General features: G+C 40.4%; 1 protein-coding gene across 2 annotated transcripts; it reads left to right on the top strand.

Moving 5' to 3' along the window:
* Window positions 1-300: 300 nt before the first annotated feature.
* lpcat4 (lysophosphatidylcholine acyltransferase 4) lies at window positions 301-12,757 on the top strand. Of its 2 annotated transcripts, none has more exons than XM_038731365.1 (14): window positions 301-319; window positions 691-791; window positions 1,576-1,939; window positions 3,425-3,537; window positions 5,010-5,070; window positions 5,366-5,424; window positions 6,925-6,959; window positions 8,225-8,279; window positions 8,561-8,643; window positions 9,953-10,078; window positions 10,169-10,325; window positions 10,886-10,978; window positions 11,119-11,254; window positions 12,048-12,757. In XM_038731365.1, the coding sequence occupies exons 2-14, from the start codon at window positions 702-704 to the stop codon at window positions 12,203-12,205; spliced, it is 1,530 nt and encodes a 509-aa protein (XP_038587293.1). In that variant the 5' UTR covers window positions 301-319; window positions 691-701; the 3' UTR covers window positions 12,206-12,757. The 2 variants fall into 2 exon arrangements, with proteins under 2 accessions (XP_038587293.1, XP_038587294.1); XM_038731366.1 differs by having other exon boundaries at window positions 305-323.
* Window positions 12,758-21,220: the final 8,463 nt, after the last annotated feature.

The following is a 21,220-nucleotide window of genomic DNA, read 5'->3' as shown; positions in this document are numbered from 1 at the left end:
TCTTTCTTTCTGAGTTAGCTAACAGCTGGTAGGCATATAATTCAGATTTTTCTTAGAATTTTAACTCAGATTTCAGAATTACTAGGGGTATTTTTATTTGTATGATTCAACATGACATCGATTTTTTCGTTTTCTATTCCTAGCAGTAGCGGGCTTCCATACATCTCCCCCAAAAAAGTCTAGGGACACACCGTAGTTCAGTTTCAGGGACCGGTTCGACTCGCCTGACCCAACCCTGAGCCGTGGTGGTAGGCCTGGCTGTCAGAGAGAAGGGGCGGGACAGGTGAGGAGAAAGCATAGAAGAAAGAAAGAGAGAGTGGTAGGTGGGTTGGATTTCTTTAGCGTGTGTTTCGCCATGTGTTGGTTGGAGATCAGAGAAGTTTGTTTTTAGCCAGGTTGTTGTTGTTGTTGTTGTCGTTGTCGTTGTTGTCGTCGTCGACGTCGTCTCTTGTGTGTTTGTCCCCAGCCGTTGGTTTTATCTTTTAGCGAACGGTCTATTTTTAATCGGACTGCGCAAAACACTTGTAACGTTTGTTCGACAAATTGGGAAACCGTCAACACAAAAACAAGCCTAACGTTATTTTACCAACATCTTGTTTGACTTGTTTTTCTTTTCTTCAACCGATAAGGGAGTGGATATAAAACATTTTTTATTCAAGTTTGTTATTTATTTTTTGTTTAACTGTCAAGTTTGCCTCGCCATGGAGAGCTACGACGGTTACTCAGCAACGCACGAGCATCCAGATCCCTTCATTCATGACCTGAAGCTGACCAGGGCGCAGAGGATCAAGGTAATGTCCAAATTTAAAGTCTGAACATTTGATTTCAGGGCTGCAGTGGAGCGGAGAGGAAAAGACGCTGTACTTTTTGATAGCTAGATAAGAAGGGCTTCACTCAGCTCTCACAAAATCGGCCACCTGAGGAAACTCAAGTAGTAATTTGACCTCCATCCTAACTTGTAAACGCAACTTACTGTGATTTCAAAGAGTCCGTGAGATAATGATGCTATATTTATAAAATTACCTTTTATGGTCTTTTTTTAAAACATGCCTCATTTCTGTTTCCCAACTTCTTTGCTCATAAGAGAACAAAGTCACAGCTCTCTTTTGAGTGTTGTGCTTAAGCAAAACAGACGAGTCATAAATGTTTTTTGCATAGAAAAAGCATGACTGATTACATACCACAGAGTTGCATAACTCCTATGACAAACGTGCAAGCTGGGCTGGACAACATGGCCTTAAATTGGTTTCATGATGCTCATAAGAAAATGATATACTGATAGAAAGCAAAATATGGCAAATGAATCTATCTAAAAAAGTGATTGTCAATGCAGTAAATGGTGTGCTGCTATACACCAGACAAAAGACTATTAAATAATTTATTTTGATCATGATACATTGTGACAGTACAAATTACTTTGCGTTTAAGTAATGTGTTAAATCAATAAAAAGTGATTGTGTCAGAGTTTTAACATCAACCATGTTTGTGATTTTACAAGATGTAGACCTAAATTATGTTTTAAATGTACCTTCTTTTTCTTCTAAAATATATATATATATATATATATATATATAGGGCATCATCCTGGGCAGCATCCTCTTCCCTCTACGCGTGATCCTGGCGGCTCTTTGCTTCCTCATCATGTGGCCTCTTGCCCGGCTACGATTGGCCGGCCTGCCTGAGGAGGAACGCTCTCGGCCCGTCAAGGGCTGGCGGCTCTGGCTCCTCCACCCGATGCTGTTGTGGCTGAGCCGAGCTGCCTTCTTCTTTTTGGGCTTTCTGTGGGTGAAGGTCAAAGGTCGCAGGGCAGACCTGAAGGAGGCACCGGTGCTGGTGGTGGCACCTCACAGCAGCTTTCTGGACATGATGGTTCTGTGTCAAACCCAGCTGGCAACGGTGGTGTCGCGGTCGGAGAACACCAGCCTGCCAGTCATAGGAGGTGAGGGGCTGTGAATGAGTTAGTCTGACATGTTGGTTGTTCCTTCTAAAACTGCAGTTGGATCATCTAACCAGTGCTGACATGATTAGTTGATTGATAAATGAATCAATGAGAGAGAAAGAGAAATTGAAATTGAAAGTCGCTTTGGATAAAAGCGTCAGCTAAAACTCAATAAATGTAAAAATTATTATTAATAATAATTGGATTGTTGGTAGCACTCAACATCATCCTTGGACTCCGGGATAATGGTGATGGACATTTTTCGTAAGTGGACCAAATAAGTAATCCAAGAAAGTAACTGGCAGGTAAGTGATCATTAAAATATAATTAGTCGCAGCCCAGACACTTGTTAACTGCTGTAGTTCATTAATGCAGTCACTTGGTACCAGGTAGCTCTGTCATGGAGGCGGAGAGAGGGGTGGGGAAGCCATGTTTACCTGCTTGGAAAAAGTGCTAGTGCCCCTGTTGGTCAAAACTTAGCCTCTTTAGACTTTGAACTCATCGTGTGGACAACCTCTCCTTTTGTTCGTTAAAAAACAAATAAATTATGTTGCCTCTGACCCTGCACTGCACACTATTCACCTTGTTCACCTGCTTTTTTCTTACCTGCTGTTGTAAGACACTCCTGTCTTGTCTTTTGGTTTGGGTGTGAAGTTCATTGTTTATTTGAAATGTGTTGAAAGTGGCCACACTCTGTACTGTGTTAGATGCAAGATGTTTGACTGTCCCATAGCAGAAAAACGCACATAGATCGTGGGTTAAGTTTTTCTCAATTGGTAATTTTCCATACTTTTTTTTTTTTTTTTTTTTTAATGGTGATTTTAGAAATTCATGTCAACATAAAGGCTTCAAAAGCTGTAGAGTTTCATCTTTACCTATTCCCCCTTCTCCTTGTATCTGCATACTTTCCTCGTAGGAGACAGTGAAAATGTGAAGGACAACAGGAGAAACAGAGCAATGGAAAATATCTTTGCCGAGACGTAATAGAAGGCACGCAGAGGAAAGTGTAAAACTTTCACTTGGGCAAGCAATAGGAGGTATTGAATGGAGAGCATCCTGCCAAAAACGTAGTACTGCCAGCTTGTATCCAGCAGGATGAAGTCACTTGTCATGTTTGTATTTATGCTTGGATGAAATTATGTTCTTACCAAATTTTGGTTTTAATCTCAGCTGGAAATTTTTCTTCTATGTTTCTTGCACACTAACTTGCAGGGCACAGTGCGTTTTACAGTGCTCGAAGATGGGAAATCTCAACCCGGGTCGCCCACCTGTTTGGCAAACAACCAGGGTTAACATCTTGAATACAGGGGTCAAGAGCAAAATTAAAGTATGTGAGAAGTCCAAAGATAAACAACTCACTCCTGACTCACTCCTTGGCTTCTATTCAGCTCTGCCTGCTTTGGCACTTCCTGTCTTGAAGTTTTGGCCGTCTGCTCTGGACTCCTCCCTTGGTTCTGGTCTTGCCTGACTGTGTGTGTGTTTCAGCTCTGCTGGAGTTCAACCAGTCTGTGCTGGTGAGCAGGAAGGATCCACAGTCGAGGAAAAAGGCAGTCGCGCAGGTCAAAGAGAGGCTGACCTCCAATGGCTACTGGCCTCAGGTAAAATGTGTTGATGATCGACAACCGAACGCTATTAAGAGTGTTGACAAAAGATTATCTGGTGCACCTTGTTTATTTAAGTGAAAAGGCAGATAAGCACTTATCTACTTCATCCTGCAACAAATAGGGTGATGCTGTAGTCACTTAAACAACAATAACAAGACAAACCAGAAACCGTTCAAAAAGAATAACTAACAAATGACTTGTCAGGATTAGCGTTATAGATCTCTGCTTCAGCACCTGAAAACAGATGATCAAGATTAGATGAAGTCTTTGGGGTGGGAAATGGCACAAAGTTAACCTCAGGTCAGTCCTTTAGTGGGAATAAACAGAAGATGCTGAGCGTTTAATCAAATTAAAACCAGTCCATCTGTACAGAACCACAAGCTTGGCCTTAAGATACGTTGTCAGTGGAGATGCAACAATAATTTGATTAGTTGTCAATATTAAATGAATTATCAGCTATATTGATAATGAATTAATCTGTTTGACTAATTTATTAAAGGGGGAAAAAGTAAAAATTCTCTGATTTCAGCTTCTTAAATGTGAATATTTTCTGGTTTCTTTAGTCCTCTATGACAGTAAACTGAATATCCTTTGGGTTGTCGACGAGGAAGTCATTTTGAGCTTTGGGAAACACTGACATTTTTAACATTTTCTGACATTTTATAGACCAAACAACTAATCGTGAAAATAATCGACAATGAAAATAATTTAGTCGCAGCCCTAATTATCAGTATAGTAGTTGTTTCTTTGATGCAGGTTTTAATGTTGTGTTGAAAGCCTGTAAATTCACCTGCTGGAAGTGCACAGAGCTGCAGTCACACCTTAATCCTTGCTCACACTACACAATTTTTTGCCTGATTTGCCGCTGGGCAAGCTCAGCGACTGTCAGGCTGTGATTGGGGGTAAATCAGTCGTTATGTGTGAACTACTCAACGACTCATCGAAACGGCTCCCTGACACATTTCTGACACATTGCCAACGACTGCCAGATATCTAGCATGCAAATATTTGGAGGAGTAAGCCAATGAGAGCAGGCAGCTACTTTTTCTCTGCAAAACACATTTTACTGACCTGCAGCTTTCTCTGTAGCTCAGTCAATCCCTGCTACCTGCGTGTGCTAATCCATTCTTTCACCCATATTCTTTGTCTTTATAATTGTTATCTTTATAATAACAAACAGCTGTTGTCTTTAGGTTCGTGTCATTTCCCGTTTCACATTTTCCATGTTTTCTTGAAAAAATGTGGTTTGGAGACCAGCGTCGGGTGACTTAGCTGCTGTCAGCTCGTGTAGTGTGTGACCCCCTGTCACCAATCAGTCACGTAGTGTGAACGCCAAAACGACTTCAAGACTCCTGTCACAAGTTGTGTAGTGTGAACGACACGGCCATCGGCTGATGCTGAAAATCGTTTAGTCGGCACAAGCCTTGAATTAACTCCATGAATTACGTTTCTTATTTCTTGGCTAGATGCTGATGTTTCCTGAGGGAACCACGACCAACGGGAGCGCTCTCATCAAATTCAAGCCTGGTGAGTAGTGGTTCTCGGCACAAACCGTAACATAAGCTAGTTCTAACATTGTTAAGAAAGGTATTATGTATTCATAACGCTTATTATTATTATTATTATTATTATTATTATTAAAATTATTAAAGGTGGCCGCTGTTTGTGCAAATCATTACATTGGAATGAGAGGCATGCATGGTGTGAGAGGGCGTAGCAGCGGATTGTTTTGTTTCTGAATGATCAACTACTGTCTTTAATAAAATGACTCAATCCAGTCTCTCCACTCTTGTCTCATTTTTTCCCATCTCACTGTGACCAGGTGCCTTCCTTGCCGGAGTCCCAGTCCAACCTGTTCTGTTGCGTTACCCAAATGAGCTGGTGAGTGTAGTCATCGGCTTCGACAGGTCGGCCTGCTATTTGGTAACAACATCTGCTAACTGATAAACATGACGTATTTGATACTTGCAGTTGTCATGTTTCCTGTTCAAGAGTAAGACTGGGTAACTTTACTTTTAAAATGTGTTTTATCCAGGGAGACTGAGGAGTGAATACACTTAAATTTAAAGCAGGGCCATGATTTTAAGGTCTCGGAGTAAGAACACTCCAAAAGGTCCCCTCAAAGTTGGTTTTGCGGTTGTAAACAAACAAAAGATTTAACATTAGAGAAAATCTTTACAAAAAAACTAAAAAGATGTACTCTCCCTTTTTTTTTTTTTTTGTCTCCAATTCACCCCGCCAAACGGATGACCTTTCTTTTGATATGTGATTGAAAACCAGATAAAATAAAAAGAGCATGTTCACCCTGTTTTAAAGATGGCCTGCTTGGCTTCAAATCTACACATTTAAGAAAGAAATTATGTTTGTACTGTCTCCTGTTTTCCTACGTGAAGCCATAAAGAACAGATTATTTGGTTAAATTGTAAAGGATATGCTAAATAAGCAAATGTCCAACAGATCGCGATGTGTGAACATGTCCGGTAGTTATCTTCTCTCAGCCTCACCATAAACAGAGAGAAGGGAATCTGCCAAATTGTCAAACAAGCTAATGGTTTTCAGAGTTTTAATATTAAAACATGTAACTGCTGTTAGAAGACAAAAAACAGTTTCCAAGGTATTTTAGAAAGGCCTTACAAAATACCAGAGTAAACAAACTTTTGACAAACCTTTTGCTTATGTTTCAGTATAAAACAATGTATGAAACAACTAAAGAATTTTAAATTGTGGCTAAAAGTCAAATTGATTTTGTAAAGCCCTTTTTAGAAGCAATAGTTGCTGACCACAGTGCTTTACAGAGAAATTTAAAATATAATTAAATAATTAAAACTAAAATAACTTGCAGACAAAATCTTAAACTATTTTATCGTTATCTTAATAATTAATACGACTCGATTTATTAAGAGAGGAAATCACTTCCCAAACAAGTCTGCTTGGTTAAGGTACAGACATTAAAAAGCCTGAATTATAGTGGCTAAATGATTTTAAAAACAAGACCAGAAGTTGAGCAACATGCATTTGTAGCATGACTTGGCACATACAGGGGACGATTTGTTTCGTTACTGCGGTTTCTTTTGATATGCGGTTCTTACTTATTTGTATCTGCCATGTCTTTTTGACACTTCCCTGTCCATAGGTCAGTGTGCACACTGCACTATCCTTTTATCAGATTGTAGTTACGTTTATAAACATCATGTAATATTTGTCCAGGCTGGTATGTTTGCATACTAGTTCCTGTGAGGGTGTGTAGTAGGGGAAAGGGACTAGAATTACACATGCTTTATTAAAAAAAAAAAACTCCACCCAGTCTGTTACTATGGATAGATTATTTTGTTGTTGCATTCAGTCCATGTTTTAATTAGTCTTTTTATGACTTTTTCTCAGGATACTACTCGCTGGACATACAAAGGAACAAGCTGGTGAGTTCCTCCAATCTAACTGTCTGGTTAATGTGTGTGTTTTATATAGGCGGAAAGGTGGGACAGTCATTTTAACAACTTCCAGGACTTTGGATTCTGCTCAGTAACTTGATTTTTTTTTGCATCCTCCAAAAGGACCCATTTCTAAAGCAGATAAACTTGTAAGTGAGTGTAAATTCACAACTGTATGCATTACGGAAGCTTAGCGCCTTCTAGGTAGTGTTGGTTGATATGACAATATGTGTGTATGTGTTGTATGAATTTCTCTGCAGTTGGAGAAATATTGTCAAACCATTTATATAGTAGCTGTAATTTTTAACTATCTCTTGAGTGTATTAGACAACCATTGTAGGCAAGTGCAAGTCTTTTGGATAAGTGGTGAAACATCTTCTAGTATCTTCAACCAAGTCCAGTTGCCAGTGATTTTAACCTTCACAGACATGTCTTTATATCTATCTTTATATCTTTGTTATCTCTCCATCTATACTGTGTGTATATTTCAAATAACATACCATAATAGAAAATTGTATCTACGTTTTATTCAGTCCTTGCCAAGTTTTATTTTCTTTTTATTGCATGACAATAATCATGACAACCTGCAAAAAGTCAAATTTGATCCAAAGTAAAATCTACAAACAACTAATCAAGAGTAATTAAATACATTTAACTGGCTGCTGATTTAAATAATGTACAACTTTTTAAAGTGAATGAACATTTTCTTTGGACGGGGCCCTCACTTCCTGCATAAATCGTTTTGGGGGATTATCATTTAAAATGTTGGGAACATGTGACTTATTTTTTTTTTCAGGTGTAGGGCTGTGAAATCACTATTTCTTTCAAGTTTAAAGGCAGATTTTTTGCTCCTGAGTAAAAGTTGAAAGAAACTATATGGTTAATTGTGGTTTTAAACTTTTCTTTTTGGTCAGAAAAAACACAGTGGACAGTGGATCACTTAATAAATCCGAGGTAGAACATTCAAAACTATTTATAAAATCTTTTTTCAACAAATACACCTAGAGTAAAGTTAGTGAAAGGCTTTTTCAGTCCCTTTTCCTCAACAAGATAAATATCTTAATAGAAAAATTAAGTGCTAATTCATTTTGTGATTCAAATTAATTAAAAAAATTTTGTTATATTGTTGGAAATGACATAGCGATAATGATCATTTATTGTTTTATTTCCCCGCCCCACTCAGGCGTAGCAGTTACGCACAGCAACAGTGATTTTTGTACATGAACTATAAGATTGGCTTTTTGTCTGTTTAGGCTTGAGGCACTGTGGTACACGACTTCACAGTTCTACACCAACATGACTATTGAGGTAAGACAAGTTTATCATTCTCCTGCAACACACCCCTGACCACGCTGATCACCTGTGGTGGGTGGGGTCAGAGGTGTAACAGACATACAGGAGTGATCAGTTCTCTTTAGCTTGGTGTGAGCCTGCTTTTAAAATTTTGATTTGAATGTGTGAATATAAAAATATTTTATAACCGCTGTGTGTTTTTCTGTTGTCTTTGGGATGTGAAACCTGTCCCACCTTTACCTGCTACTGTGACTTTAAATGAAATAAAATGATGTCTGTCCTCTATGGTGGTCCAGTTCCTGCCAGTCTACAGTCCTTCCCAGGAGGAGAAGGACGACCCCGACCTTTACGCAGACAATGTTCAGAAACTCATGGCCAAGTAAGTAGAAGAACATGAATTTGTTTTAGGATTTATGTCACAATGTCGGGTACAATGGGCTGAAAGGGGGAGGGGTTACGCCTGCACACTTACTTCATCCCTTAAAAGTGACACTGTTTTGATCCTACTTGGATCATCTTCAAGTCAGAGTGGCAACAATTTATTTATTTTTTGTCATTATTTTCTGACAGCTTAGCACCTGCTGCCTTAAACTATGTCAGATACATTCAGTAATAATTTAAGATGAGCCGTTATTGGTCCCCACCCCACAGGGGGAATTCTGGTGTTGCAGCAGAACAACGACCGAAATAAGGATAGAGAAGTAGAAAAAAGTAAAACTTGAATAATTAGAAGTGGAAATAATATAAGAATGGAAATTCTATAGAAACTATACAGGAGCAATTGTATTGTTAAATGTTGTGATATAGTATAACGTAATATTATAGTACAGCAATGTAGCATAGAATGTAAAATACAATAAAAGATGATATTTAATGTTTCGCTGCACAAATGAATGATGATAAGAGTATAATTTATAAGCAGCTTGCTAGTGCTGTGGATCAGTGCTGCTCTTTAATCTGTTAAATCACTGGCTGCTGGGATGCCAGGCTGGTCAGGGAGGGCTCCAATAAATGGGCCCAATAATCTCTCAATCTGAAAGAAAACAAACACACATTGGCTGTTGAGGAGTTTGCAGATGTTGTAGTTTCCCACAGCTGCCAATAGATGTTCACAAAGAGCCATATTTATTTCATGGATACTTCTTTGGCAGACAGGAGGCCATGCTGTGTGTCTCTCTATGTTTTAACATCCACTGATTAACTGCTGTGCTGTTTTTGGTATTTATCGTAGAGACCACAGTTTATTTTGGGCACTTCAGTCACATGCATGACATATTTTATTTTGTCCTAATCAGCTTTTTTTGTGTGTTTGGATTCATTTCACACTGACAAACTATAACCGCCCCAGTCCCACATTGCAAGCTCGTGATTTGGACAAAGTTTTGGAGTTGTCATCCCTCGATCTCCTGTCACCCAGAATCCACTCTCTATTTTTTTTTTTTGATGAAAAATGACAGCCTTGTTGTCTTGAATCACATTAATTTCATTCAAAACAAATCAAAATGGACATTTGAGGACGTCTGTTTTAGGTTTTAGTCCAAAACTGATGTGAAATTGCACTGATTTGGCCGCAGGAATTGAACTAAAGCTCTCAAACTTTAGCTCATGGAGTTAACGCAAGACCTTTTAATAAATAATAGCCTGTATACCTGATGTCTCTTATAATGAACTTCTCTGCTGTGCTTCAGGGCCCTCAGAGTACCAGCTACAGATTATGTGATGGAGGGCCGAGTTCCTGTCAACAAAGTGGGTGGTCTCTCGCTCCCACTGGTGTCGCCTGCCAGGGAAACACTCTCGCTGTTACGCAGAAACGGGTAAGAGAACATCTGTGTTCGGCTCCTGGCCTTCTTTTCTCTTCTTTCTTTTCCTCTTCTTCTCACCATCTTCCTCGTTCTCTCTTTCAGTCTGGGAGCGCGTGACGTGGAAGCAGCACTGGAGAGAATGATTGACAGGTGTCAGTCAGGAGCTCAGGGGTCAAAGGCCAGTGCAGAGGAGCTCGCCTCTATTCTCCGACTCACGGATAAACAGACAGCCGTCACTATCTGTGGCCTCTTCTCCAGGGTAGGGACTGTGTGTGTGTGTGTGTGTGTGTGTGTTTGTACTAAGATTATCTACTTGAGCTTGATGCATCTTCCAGGACTCTGACATTTTTCACTGCTGGTTATCTTTGTTTTTGTAGATAACTAACAACTGCAGGGGGGTGCTACACGTCCTCTGGAGTTTTATGGTCATTTGTTTATCTTGTGTGTTGTCATCTCTTCACTTGACATTTATTTGTGATGTATATTTTCTGCTACCATTAACTCCAGAAGATGTTGATGAAAAAGCCTCTGAACATCTTAGTGCCCCAAGCTGTGTATTATCCAAAAATTGTTCTGCTTATTCACGAAGCGCTGTATCGCCAGTGAATACTCGCATGTTCTGTGATTTGTTGTACAGTTTGCAAGACCTACAAAGTGTAATATAATACCATTTTATAATGTAAAAGTGTGTTGTTTTTTTAGTAATTAGCAAATCGGTTTGATTTCAGTTTCTTCTCTCACTGGACACCAAAAAAAACATCAACCCACAAAAATAAAAATATATTAAGTGTGTGTAGAAACATGTTTTGTTTTTTTCAGGATGAGACTGTGGACCTCAGGCAGATCTATGTGAGTGTTGCTGCTGTGTTGGGATTTGTCAGCTTCAAGTCTCTGCTGCACACTGCTGTTGCTGTAAGTCCTGTTTTATTTGTTTTCAGTCTTTTTCAGACTCCACCTTAAGGTCGCCTTCGCAGTGAACGTCTTCACAATGTGAGGATCTACCATCTCACTCTTACTTGCTGTTGTCTTACAAAGTTTATTTTCTTTTCTAGCTGTTTGACGGAGAGGGCAGAGGCAGTCTGAGTGCGGAGGAGCTGTCCGGCCTCATGGGGGCGCTGCTGGGCGTTCCTCAGCACCACACTGCTGAGCTTTACGCTCTGGCCTCAAATCAAGAACAGCTTACTGAGGGTGAGCGTCTCTGAGTAATTAGTTTAGCAGCATAACTAACTGTTTTAATATTAGTGGGATAACAGGCAACTTAAGTCTCTTGTTTAGTTATTTTGTGTGTTTGGACACACAATGAGCGTGTGAGCGTATTGTTTGTGCGGACTGTAAGGAAAATAAAAGTCACCTTTGCACCAAGTATCCGCTGTGTTGTACTGGACAGATGATGCACTTTTTTTATTTTTAGGTAACTGAATTGTAAAATCTGTTATGAAATGTCATATTTAAACAAAATTGCCTTGCCATGTTTTATTTAAAGCTTACTTTATAATATAATAGTCAAAACTAGGAACCCATTGATGGATCTGAAATACGCATACACATTTCTGTCCGTTCAGTAATTTATCACTATGTTTGTACCTTTTAAACATTTAGAGAAACAAACATAAAAGAGATTTACAGAACAGTTTTCACAAATGGTACATGTTTACAAGTACAATCTGTGAATCTCAGAAACATTTGGGTTTTTTTCTGCAAAATACCTGATTTGTTTTACCTGTTTGTTTTGATCACTTATTGGCAGTTTAGTGGTCAGTTTTATTTTGATGGTCGAGTGCTGGTATTGTCCCTTCCATTACTTCGTGTCAAATACAAAAGCCTCCTGAGTTGCATCTCGCACGTTGGTGTGAAAGGTTTAGACAAAGGTTAATATTAAGAGAAGGCTGAAGTCAGACTCGAGGTGATTATGACACGTCACTGGGTGATTTCGTGTCAGAGCACAGTAATATCCTCTTTACATTACACTTTGTTTCCACAGAAAATCTGCTGCAAGTGCTGACAAGCCACCCGACCTATCAGAAAGCACTGAGCAAGTACATCCCGTCCGTCCCGCTGGCCAATGGGAAGGCTGTGAACAAAAACGGAAACGTGCACAACAGCAACGGACACCTCCACTACAAGGAAAAGTTTGAGTGAGGATTTGTTTTCTACAGGATGTTCAGTCAAGTTTGTGATACTGATCATTCTTGAGTGCGGCAACTGGACAAAGTGAACCAGAATAATCGTTGGCAGAGGGTTGTATTTTTTTAAGAGGTGTGTGTGTGTTTAGTATGTATTTCTGTAACAAACAGTCAGCCATGCTAACATTAGAAAACCAAAGAATGACTTAAATTATGACTCCATTGGCTCTCTGAGGTGTGTGTGTGTGTTGTGAATTTGAGGACTTGTTCTTGTTTACTAGTGTACCTTTTTTAATTACCTTTAAAAAATGTTGTTCACGTAAATGTCATTTGATGTCTTAAAATGTCTTATTTATACAATTCCCATTCCCTCATATGTATTTTGAAGGTTATGTTGTTGTTGTTGTTGTGTTTTTTTTTGTTTTTTTAACAGGACACTAGTATGTGCAAAAATAAACAAAACGCACTGTAAAGGAAAACGTTTTATTTTATGTAAAATAATCATTTTTACATGTTTTGTGAATATTGTTTCTATTTAATATTAATTAAAGTGAATTATTTAAAGGAGGTTTTGCTGTCTGTGTGTTGTTTCCCCTCACTTTCACATCTCAGACATTTAATTAAAGCGCAAAATGCACATTCATTTATTAATTATCCATCTTCTTTCCACTTCTTGGTGTTTTCCTTTTCTTATCTCTGTATCTAGCTGTCGTTTGGGTCTGTTTGTATTGCCCAAGATGAATTCTTGATACTTTGTGGGTACCTTTTCACAACGCAGTCTCTTGGAAGGAAAACGTGGGATGAGAGTTCCCTTAAGACTCGTTCTGGTTTCTATCGCACTGCTACGTCCAGCTGATGCATCTGAAATCTCTTCCTCCTTGGCTTTTCTGTTACTGCTTGCTGAGGGTGCGCCAGATGTTTCTGCCTCATCTTGGCCTTTCCTGTTCACTGTCAGCTTTTGCTGTTCATCTCTCTCTGCTCTGCACCTCCACCTTCCTCTTTTCACCGGACTTGAGCTGATCATTTCCGTTTCAGTCCTCACTTTGTCTGATGTTCGCACCGTCTTATTCACCCTTTCCTCTCTCTCTTCAGAAGCTGTGCGTTCATGCCAGTGTCTTTTCATCGGACTCAACATGAGGCTTGGGCCTTCTGCCTCTTCATTTATTATTTCATCCTCACCTTTCACGTCTGCTGTCTGGTCTGGACGGGGTTTGGTGTTGGATGGCTGCTGTGTTGCTTCCTCCTCTTGAACCCCTCTCCTATTTACTGTCCTTTTTGAGGCATTTAGTTTTTGAGTTTGTGACCTTAAGTTGTAAAAGCCCAAAGTTTTGGGTCCCGTGATGTTCCCATGTTGATCTGTCTCGCCTCTTTTTACCCCTCTGTCAGCTCCATCTCCACTTAATGCAACCGTTTCGCTTTGTTGCCGGGCCTCTGGACACCGAGCCGGGGTTAGATGTGGGTTGTTCTCACAGGTTGTCACACAAGGGGACTCATTTCTCTTGTCCAGTGGACCTTCCCCTGGTGACTCCTTTGTTGAGTCTTTTTTTGAATGAGTTCCAGTCTGAACTCTTGGGCTCTGCAGACTGCAGTTTCCAGAAACCTGTTCCTCATTGGTCTTGCGTCCCGTTGAATCAGCGTCCTTGGCCCTCTCCCCACTCTCCTCTGCCTCTCTCCTGCTCCTGCTTCTTTTCATTGGACTTGAAATCAGTGGAGTCTGTGGATCAGTTTCCTCCTCCTTCACATTTCCCTTTAGTTTGTCGTCTTCCTGCATTCCTCTCTCTGGTGAGGACCTTATCTCGCTTCTCTCCGTCTGTGAGTGTTTGACTTTCTTTATGCTTCCAGCTGCAGGAAGAGTCGGCTGCACTTTTTCCTCAATCGTCATGCTCCTTGTTCTTCTTACAGACATTTGAATGCCTTCCTCTCTTCTTTCTATCCCCTCGCCCAACTGTTTCTCCTCTTGTGCCGTTAGAGCATTTTCTGCCCCCATTTCAGTGCTCTCTCTGGGGTTATTGGCCTCACACTGTTTACCTCCCTCCACATTGAGTTTCTGCAACTCCGCTACGAGCTTCTGATGTTCCGTCTCTCCTGTCTCTGAAAATTGCTTTGCTGTATTTGCTGTTTTTGTTGCCTGGCTCCGCTCTTCAAAATGACTCTCCTCTCTTTTATGTAATCGCCTTCCTCCTGAGGGCCGTCTCTCCTCTTTTTCATTAATTACCCTCTCGTCCCTCTCTGGGGTGATTTTTGCTGTTTTCTTAATGCTCTTTTCAGATGGTTTCCTCTCCTCTGCTGTCTCTATAGTAAGTTCACCACTCAGTCTTGTTTTCTCTCTTTCATTTAGATCTGACAGCCTCGGCCTGCGTCTAGTGTTTGTTGTTCCCTTGAGCTTGGCTTCATTTTCTTCATCGTCCTTCCTTTCAGAAGTCTTTTTAGTCATCTCTTCTTTTCTTGCTGTTGGCTCTTGTGTCACTGTTGTTCCAACACCTTTTCCCAGATTTTTGTCACATTTTCTCTCCGTTTCACCCGGTTTTCCTGCGCTGAGTTCAGAGTAAACACCAGAAACTTGCTGTCCTTTTGTTGCCTCTATTGTCTGTTTTTCAGGAACAGCGTCTGATGAATTGCCATCAACTAGGGGATCACAGGACTCTGCAGGGGAAACTGAATTAGCTGGCATAAGAATTGTGTAGTCCTCAGGACAAGAGGACGTTGGGCTACATTGTTCCTCAGGTTCCCTTATCTGAGCTGGTGGCGGGGGCAGTGGGTGAGGAAGTGTTTTCCAAGCTAGGACACTCAGAGCTGGAGGGCTGGCTGACTGTGGTGGGCTTATGTTCAACAAATCAGCTCTGAAACTGGGCACAGGATCCTTGACGGCAATGGTATGAGGGTCCTGGATTGACCCAGAAATACTGGAGGTTGAGGGGGACTCGGAGGCAGGAGGATTCCCGGGTATAGGTCCTCCCTGAAGATTTTGGGACACCTGAGCTGACTGCGTGTCTGCAAGGTTCGAGAGGGACACTGAGGCTGCAGGTTCCTCTACCAATTCACCGTTGCCTCTAGTTTCCAAATCAGAAGTAAGACTGGTGTCTCTGGAGATTTTGGCAAGCAACTGCTGAGATAATTTAAAACTATAATCCATGAAAAGGGAGCTCTCGTAATAAAGACTGGATGTGGCGTTAACAGGGTTACAGTAATTTGTTGTGGGGTCAGGTGGTAGTGGTTTTTCTGTAAGGAGTGAAGGGAGGAGGGCAGAACAGGGAGTCCGAACTTTGGATCCTATATTCCTCGTACTCAGAGGTGCGTTTTGTCCATTGATGTCTGGATTTGTGTCGGACTGTGAGCCCGGGGGATCCAGAATGCGTGATTGAGCTCTTGGAGCTGGTGCAGTTTCCTCGACATGCAAAACAGCTGGAGATGCCTCTTTGGTTACAGGAGTTACTCTGTTGGAGTCGGCAGCTGGTGGATGTAAATGCTGCTGCAGGATCACCTCCAAAGCCTGTTGACCAAGAGAAAAACAAAGAATGACTTAATTGGCCTTTTTAACTTTTAATTGGAACTTTTTTTCTGTAGCATGTATACACACAGTTGATAGTTTATTAGGTAGGCCTACAACTAGCTAAAACTAATACTGTCTAATACAGTAGGTAGGCTTGATTGCAGGACTTTGGTATTAGACTGCATTTGTTTTAGCTAGGTGTACCTAATAAACTGGCAACAGAGTGTACTTGTTATAGGAAAATGATACTGCAATCAAATATAAAAATATAAAATACGCTGTCAGGAAACACACTTGAAGAGTTTTACCTAAAATTCCCTTAATACTCCGTCAACCAAGAGTTGACAAAGTTTGTTAAAGTGCCAAATCACAGCCACAAAACCTATTATTATTATTATTTTTACCTCTTGCTCAAGTTCCTTTAGTGGGAGAAGGTCAATGGGCTCTGGATCTGAAGAAAGGAGGGAATCCAGGTACTCCGTGTTCAGTGTCGACCCCGCCTGAAAGGAAGAGCCATTGCTTAATAAGGTATGTATGTTGATCTTATCAGCTGTTTCCCCAAACATCTCAGTCATCCAACAGCGTGAAATATAGTGGACCTTTGCTGGAAACAAGATTATATTAAGTCAATGTATTTACAGAGCACATTTAAAAAAACAAAAACAAACGTTGAAAGTGATTTACAGAGAGATTAGATTAATCGATTGATGATTACAAGCAAACACAAACACAGGAATGATGATAAAAACACACACACACACACAGAAAAGAGGATATAAGTAAATTAACAAAAGCATAGAATATCTTGATAAAACCACCACACAAACAAAATTGCACAAACAACAAATAAAATAAAAACAAATTAGAACCAGAGTGTGTGAAGGCACGTCTCTATGATCTCGATCACCTTTGGTTTTTAACTGTGTGTGGAATGGAGAGTTGTGATTGGTCACCAGATCTGAGGGATCGGGAGGTGGAATAGATGTCATATTGTCATGGTTAAAAAGGTTATCATGACAGAAATGCTTTTGCCTTGAAAACCATTCCGATTCAATGAGAATGAATGCTGTGAATACTTCATTTGAAAGCTACTCCACTACTAACTAATGTACCTTCAGCACTGATTCTCAGCTCCAAACTCTTGCCAGTGTCTTTACATTTTAGGTAGGTGGGTTTATTGTCACAATTTAACAAGTTATAGAGTGAAGTTGAGTTTTGTAACTCCCTTCTGCTACATAGCAGAAAATATATATTAATACGGAATCAATTATAAAAATGGTAAAAAGAAATAAACTATCGGAGCAGTGCTGAGGATGATAGCTTTGGGGAGAAGCTGCTCTGCAGTCTGGTTGTGTGGCAGCAGAAACTTGTATATATCTTCCCCGAAGGCAGCAGGGTGAACAGGCTGTGGCTGGGTGGGTACTGTCCTTTAGTATCCATTGGGCTCTGCGTAGGCACCTCACCTCACCGATATCCCTGATGCTCGGGAGATGGGTACCATTGATCTTCTGAGCAGTTTAATCACCCGCTGCAGAGCCCTCTGGTCCTGGGCCGTGCACATCCCATGCCATATTAGGATATTATGACGTGGCATTATGATATTAACACCACTTACCCTTCTGACAAAGACCTCATCGCTGCACAGTTCATCCAGATACTCCAGAAATGAGCTTTTTTCTGCTTCATTTTCATTCTGTCTGGCCGCCACACGTTCTTGGATCTGAGCGCAGTCAGAAGCAGCAAGATTTAGGCGTTGATGGTGCATTAGTTTTACTGTAGAAACATAACTTTGCACATTGTAGAGTTTTAAAAGTGAAAAGTATTTTGTACCAACAAAAACATTTTGTGGATGAAAGACGAAATCTGCTAACCCTACACAAATATTTTTTCTAAAAATAATAATGTTATGGTGTGACATATGCAGAGTAATTTGTGCTAGATTTTATATAATAACAACCTCAGGGCTGAGGGAGTCCATGATTATCATGTATTCTTCAAAGGCGCGTTCTGCCAGAGATTCTTCGTCTAAAGGTGGTAAAGATTCAGGAGAAACCTTGGACTTTGTTGTTTGACAGTTGGTGTTTTCTGCTTGTAGTTTGTCCTTGTCAGGTTTGTTCTCGTTCTGCTGTTCTTCTGTGAGGAAAGACAGTGTAGGAACTTTTAAAAAGTAAGAGAAAAGGGACAAAAATGTGAGTTTAACATTTGCTTATTTTCAAAAACCATGCCTTTTTCTAAGATCTCGAAATGGGTAATTACTCAAATACTTTGTGCAAAGCAAGACAGAGTCTGCAGCCATACTCGCAGCCAGTCTTGGAAGAAGTATTCACATCCTTTACTTCTGTAAAAGTACCAGTACAGTAATGCAACAATACTCCATTACTATTGTAGCAGGATTATTGTCTAAACACACATCAAAAGTAAAAGTACTGTTTCTGCACTAAAATATCCCTAGTTGTATATTCTTAAATATGACATTAGATGGTTAATACTGATGCATCATTGTGTTAAAGTTAGGTAGTTTCAGTGGCTCTCAGGATAAATCTGAAGGTTCATGAGATGATCAATGGATGAGGACAGAACCAGTTCAAACTGCTATTTAAATAAACCATCTGAGAAGTTTAGAAGGGGAATCATTTACTGCAAATAACTCATAGTTTGAATTGTGACAAGCGACCCCGACAAGACACTGCTTTTATGTAAGGGGTCACAAGCTAAGAAGGTGGGTAACCACTGCTTTAATCTTTGTGTTGTATTTTATTAGCACATCAAATGTATGTTATGTATTTTTTTTTTAATTGGAAGGTAACCAACATACCTACAGCTGTGTCAGATGTAGGCTATGTAGTGGAAATATTTCCCTCTCAAATGTGTGAGTAGAAGTATTAAGTAGCATAAAGCCAAAATACTTCAATATTGTGCTTAATTTCCACCACTGACTGCAGCTCTGTAGGCTATACTTAGACACAGTGGTGCTTTGGGCTAAATGCCAACATCAACAAATGCTAACATGGTCATAAACCAAAGTACTGGACAAATTATAATTATGACCAGATGATGGCGCTAGATAAAAGGTTAAGGGATCACAACTTATTACAACAAAAAATTAAAAATAAGGGGTACCAAATGCTATTGCTGTTAAGTTTTTTGTGTTTTGTTCGTTCCTGTTTTATTTTTGAAATTATCTTTCCTGGTGTGTCTTGTGTGACTAAGGCTAAGTTCAGACTGCAGGCCTTAATGCTTGATTCCGATTTTTTCTCCAGATCTGATTTCTTTGTTCACAGTATTGCTTAAATGTGGCCCATATCAGACTTCAGTGTGACTTGTCCGCGGCCTGAAAGCGACCCGCATGTGCAGATCATGAGCCTTCATTCTAAAGAGTAAATGTAGCTTTAATTTAATTATTAAAACCATTTTAAGGATCTGCTCTTCCTGGTTGTCAGCGTTCTGCGTCCTATCCCTCGTTTACTCTGTGCTTGACTAAGTGTGACAATAGCAAACCACACATAGATGTCAAGACATTTCACACAAAATGCACAAATGTACAACCTCATGGTGGCACTACAGGAAAAGTCATGTGATTGCCAGCAGGATTCATTCTCAGGGGACCATGAATGTCTGTCCTAAATTTCATGGAAATGCGTCCAATAGTTGTTGAGATATTTCAGTCCACCAAAGTGGGGAACCAACCAATTGATAGACCAACATTACCATACCTAGCTTGCATGGCTAAAAATTGACCTGCACAGTCATGTCACCTCCTTGTCCTTTTATCTTTGACCTCTGACCTTCTGACTTGGCCTGCTCTTCGTTCTGATCTCTCCCTGACGCTGCAGACGTTGCGTTTATCTGCTCGCTGACCTGCTGAACTGCTCCTCTCGAGACCCTGAAGTCAGATACATTATTACAGCCAGGATTATGAACATCAAGTGTTTATAAATCTGACATCACATTTATCTGCTCTATGTCGCTTACAGGTCGGTGCTGCAGGGCTGATGGACGTGCATCAGCGGACACAAGCACCAGCTGGGATGAACCTCCGGCAGGAGCCAAGAATGAGGAGGTGAATATGGGCTGTAGCATAACTCTGTTGGGCCGCAGATAGGAGCCAACACATAGGGACTAAAACCAAAGCTGGTATTCGCAGTGGAGGCGACGGGGCTCATATTTAGCAAGAAAGAGTTGTGTGGAGAACAGGAAGTAAATATGGTTAAAGTGCTGTCAGTACAGGCTGGGATGTGGGACCTTGGATCTGGTGATAAAGTCTGGAGGTTGAGCGGAGAGAGACTGTCCTGGGCTTGTGTCTGGGGTTCGATGGGCACAGTTAGGCCTGGGATCAGATGTCGCTGGTTTGAGTTGCATTGTGTCCAAAACTGTGTGTCCGTTCTTCCTTGTTCAGTGTTAGCTATGCTCCGGAGCATTTCTGCAACTGTGGAAGTTCTCTGTGACGCAGATTCATTCATCACATGGCGAGGTCCTGATCGATGAAACTGTCCTCGGCTGATGACTTCACGGCTTATCCAAAGGGACGGCTCTATCAGTCCACGGTTGTCTACTTCTTGTGAGGCAGATGTATACGCCGGACGTGGTTGGTGATAGTGTGGGAAGAAATTAGAAGATCCTGGATGAGTGATGATCTCCGGCAGAGAAAACACTGCTGGATCCATCTTTTATCTCTGTTGCTTGTAACTGTCAGAGGAATGTGAGAATAAAAGTCAGTAGCAATTTGACTTAAACAACAAATATACCATGACAAAAACATGAGCAGTTACTCAGCAAGTCAAAAACCAGATCGAAAATGTTTTCAGCGGTCTGGCAGTATTTCATAATGCTTTCCCATGAACCTTGAGTTTATCTCTTCTCTCTTATCCAGAATGCTCCAGGGCAAAAAAACAACGGTTTTCTTTTCACTGCCTGAGAGCATACTGGAAAAACCAGAGAGACAAAATATATCTCAAAATCCATCAACCTGAAGGACCAGCCAAATCACAACTGCAAGAAATGCTGTAGTATTTATTGACTACGAGATGTAAATAGATAAAGATCAATAAACAGAGCTGAAGAGTGTGGAATATACTTTAATGGACTCTGCACTGCAGTTCCACATACTGAAATAATAAAACTACAGCTTAAAATGTAATGCAAAGAAACAAAACAGAAAACAGTAACACAAGAACATATCGTACTGCACACATCCTACATGTCCACTGCATGAACCCTTGGCCAACTGCACCAGGTCAGGTACTGTTATGATTGCATCCTTGGATGAGAGCTTGCATTTCAACAGACTTCATGACAACTGACTTAATGTATCTGCTAATACTATGTAACAGCACACATATCACAACTGTGGTGAAATGACAGAAGTTGCTTTTAAGTGTTAAATGGTGGAACAGTCAGGTTCATTTTGCTCCTGATTTGAACAGTATTTACTATATTTCTTTATTTACACATTTTTAAATGATTAATTGAATTAATTTCTTTGAATACACTGAATACACTATTAAAACACAGCGGGTTTGTGCACATGTCCCTAACAAGATA

This window comes from Micropterus salmoides, unplaced genomic scaffold (genome assembly GCF_014851395.1).
Source record: "Micropterus salmoides isolate LMB-PRFRI ecotype aquatic unplaced genomic scaffold, ASM1485139v1 Ms_hic_scaffold_2, whole genome shotgun sequence".
NCBI classification, from domain to species: Eukaryota; Metazoa; Chordata; class Actinopteri; order Centrarchiformes; family Centrarchidae; genus Micropterus; species Micropterus salmoides.
This window is presented reverse-complemented; position numbering and strand designations above follow the sequence as displayed.

What these genes read in the sequence shown, in the direction of transcription:
- lpcat4 (XM_038731365.1), top strand. Translation starts at nt 702, where the DNA reads ATGGAGAGCTACGACGGTTACTCAGCAACGCACGAGCATCCAGATCCC. An exon ending in CCAATGGCTACTGGCCTCAG is followed by an intron (nt 3,538 to 5,009) that starts GTAAAATGTGTT and finishes TTTCTTGGCTAG; the next exon opens with ATGCTGATGTTTCCTGAGGG. An exon ending in TCTCATCAAATTCAAGCCTG is followed by an intron (nt 5,071 to 5,365) that starts GTGAGTAGTGGT and finishes CACTGTGACCAG; the next exon opens with GTGCCTTCCTTGCCGGAGTC.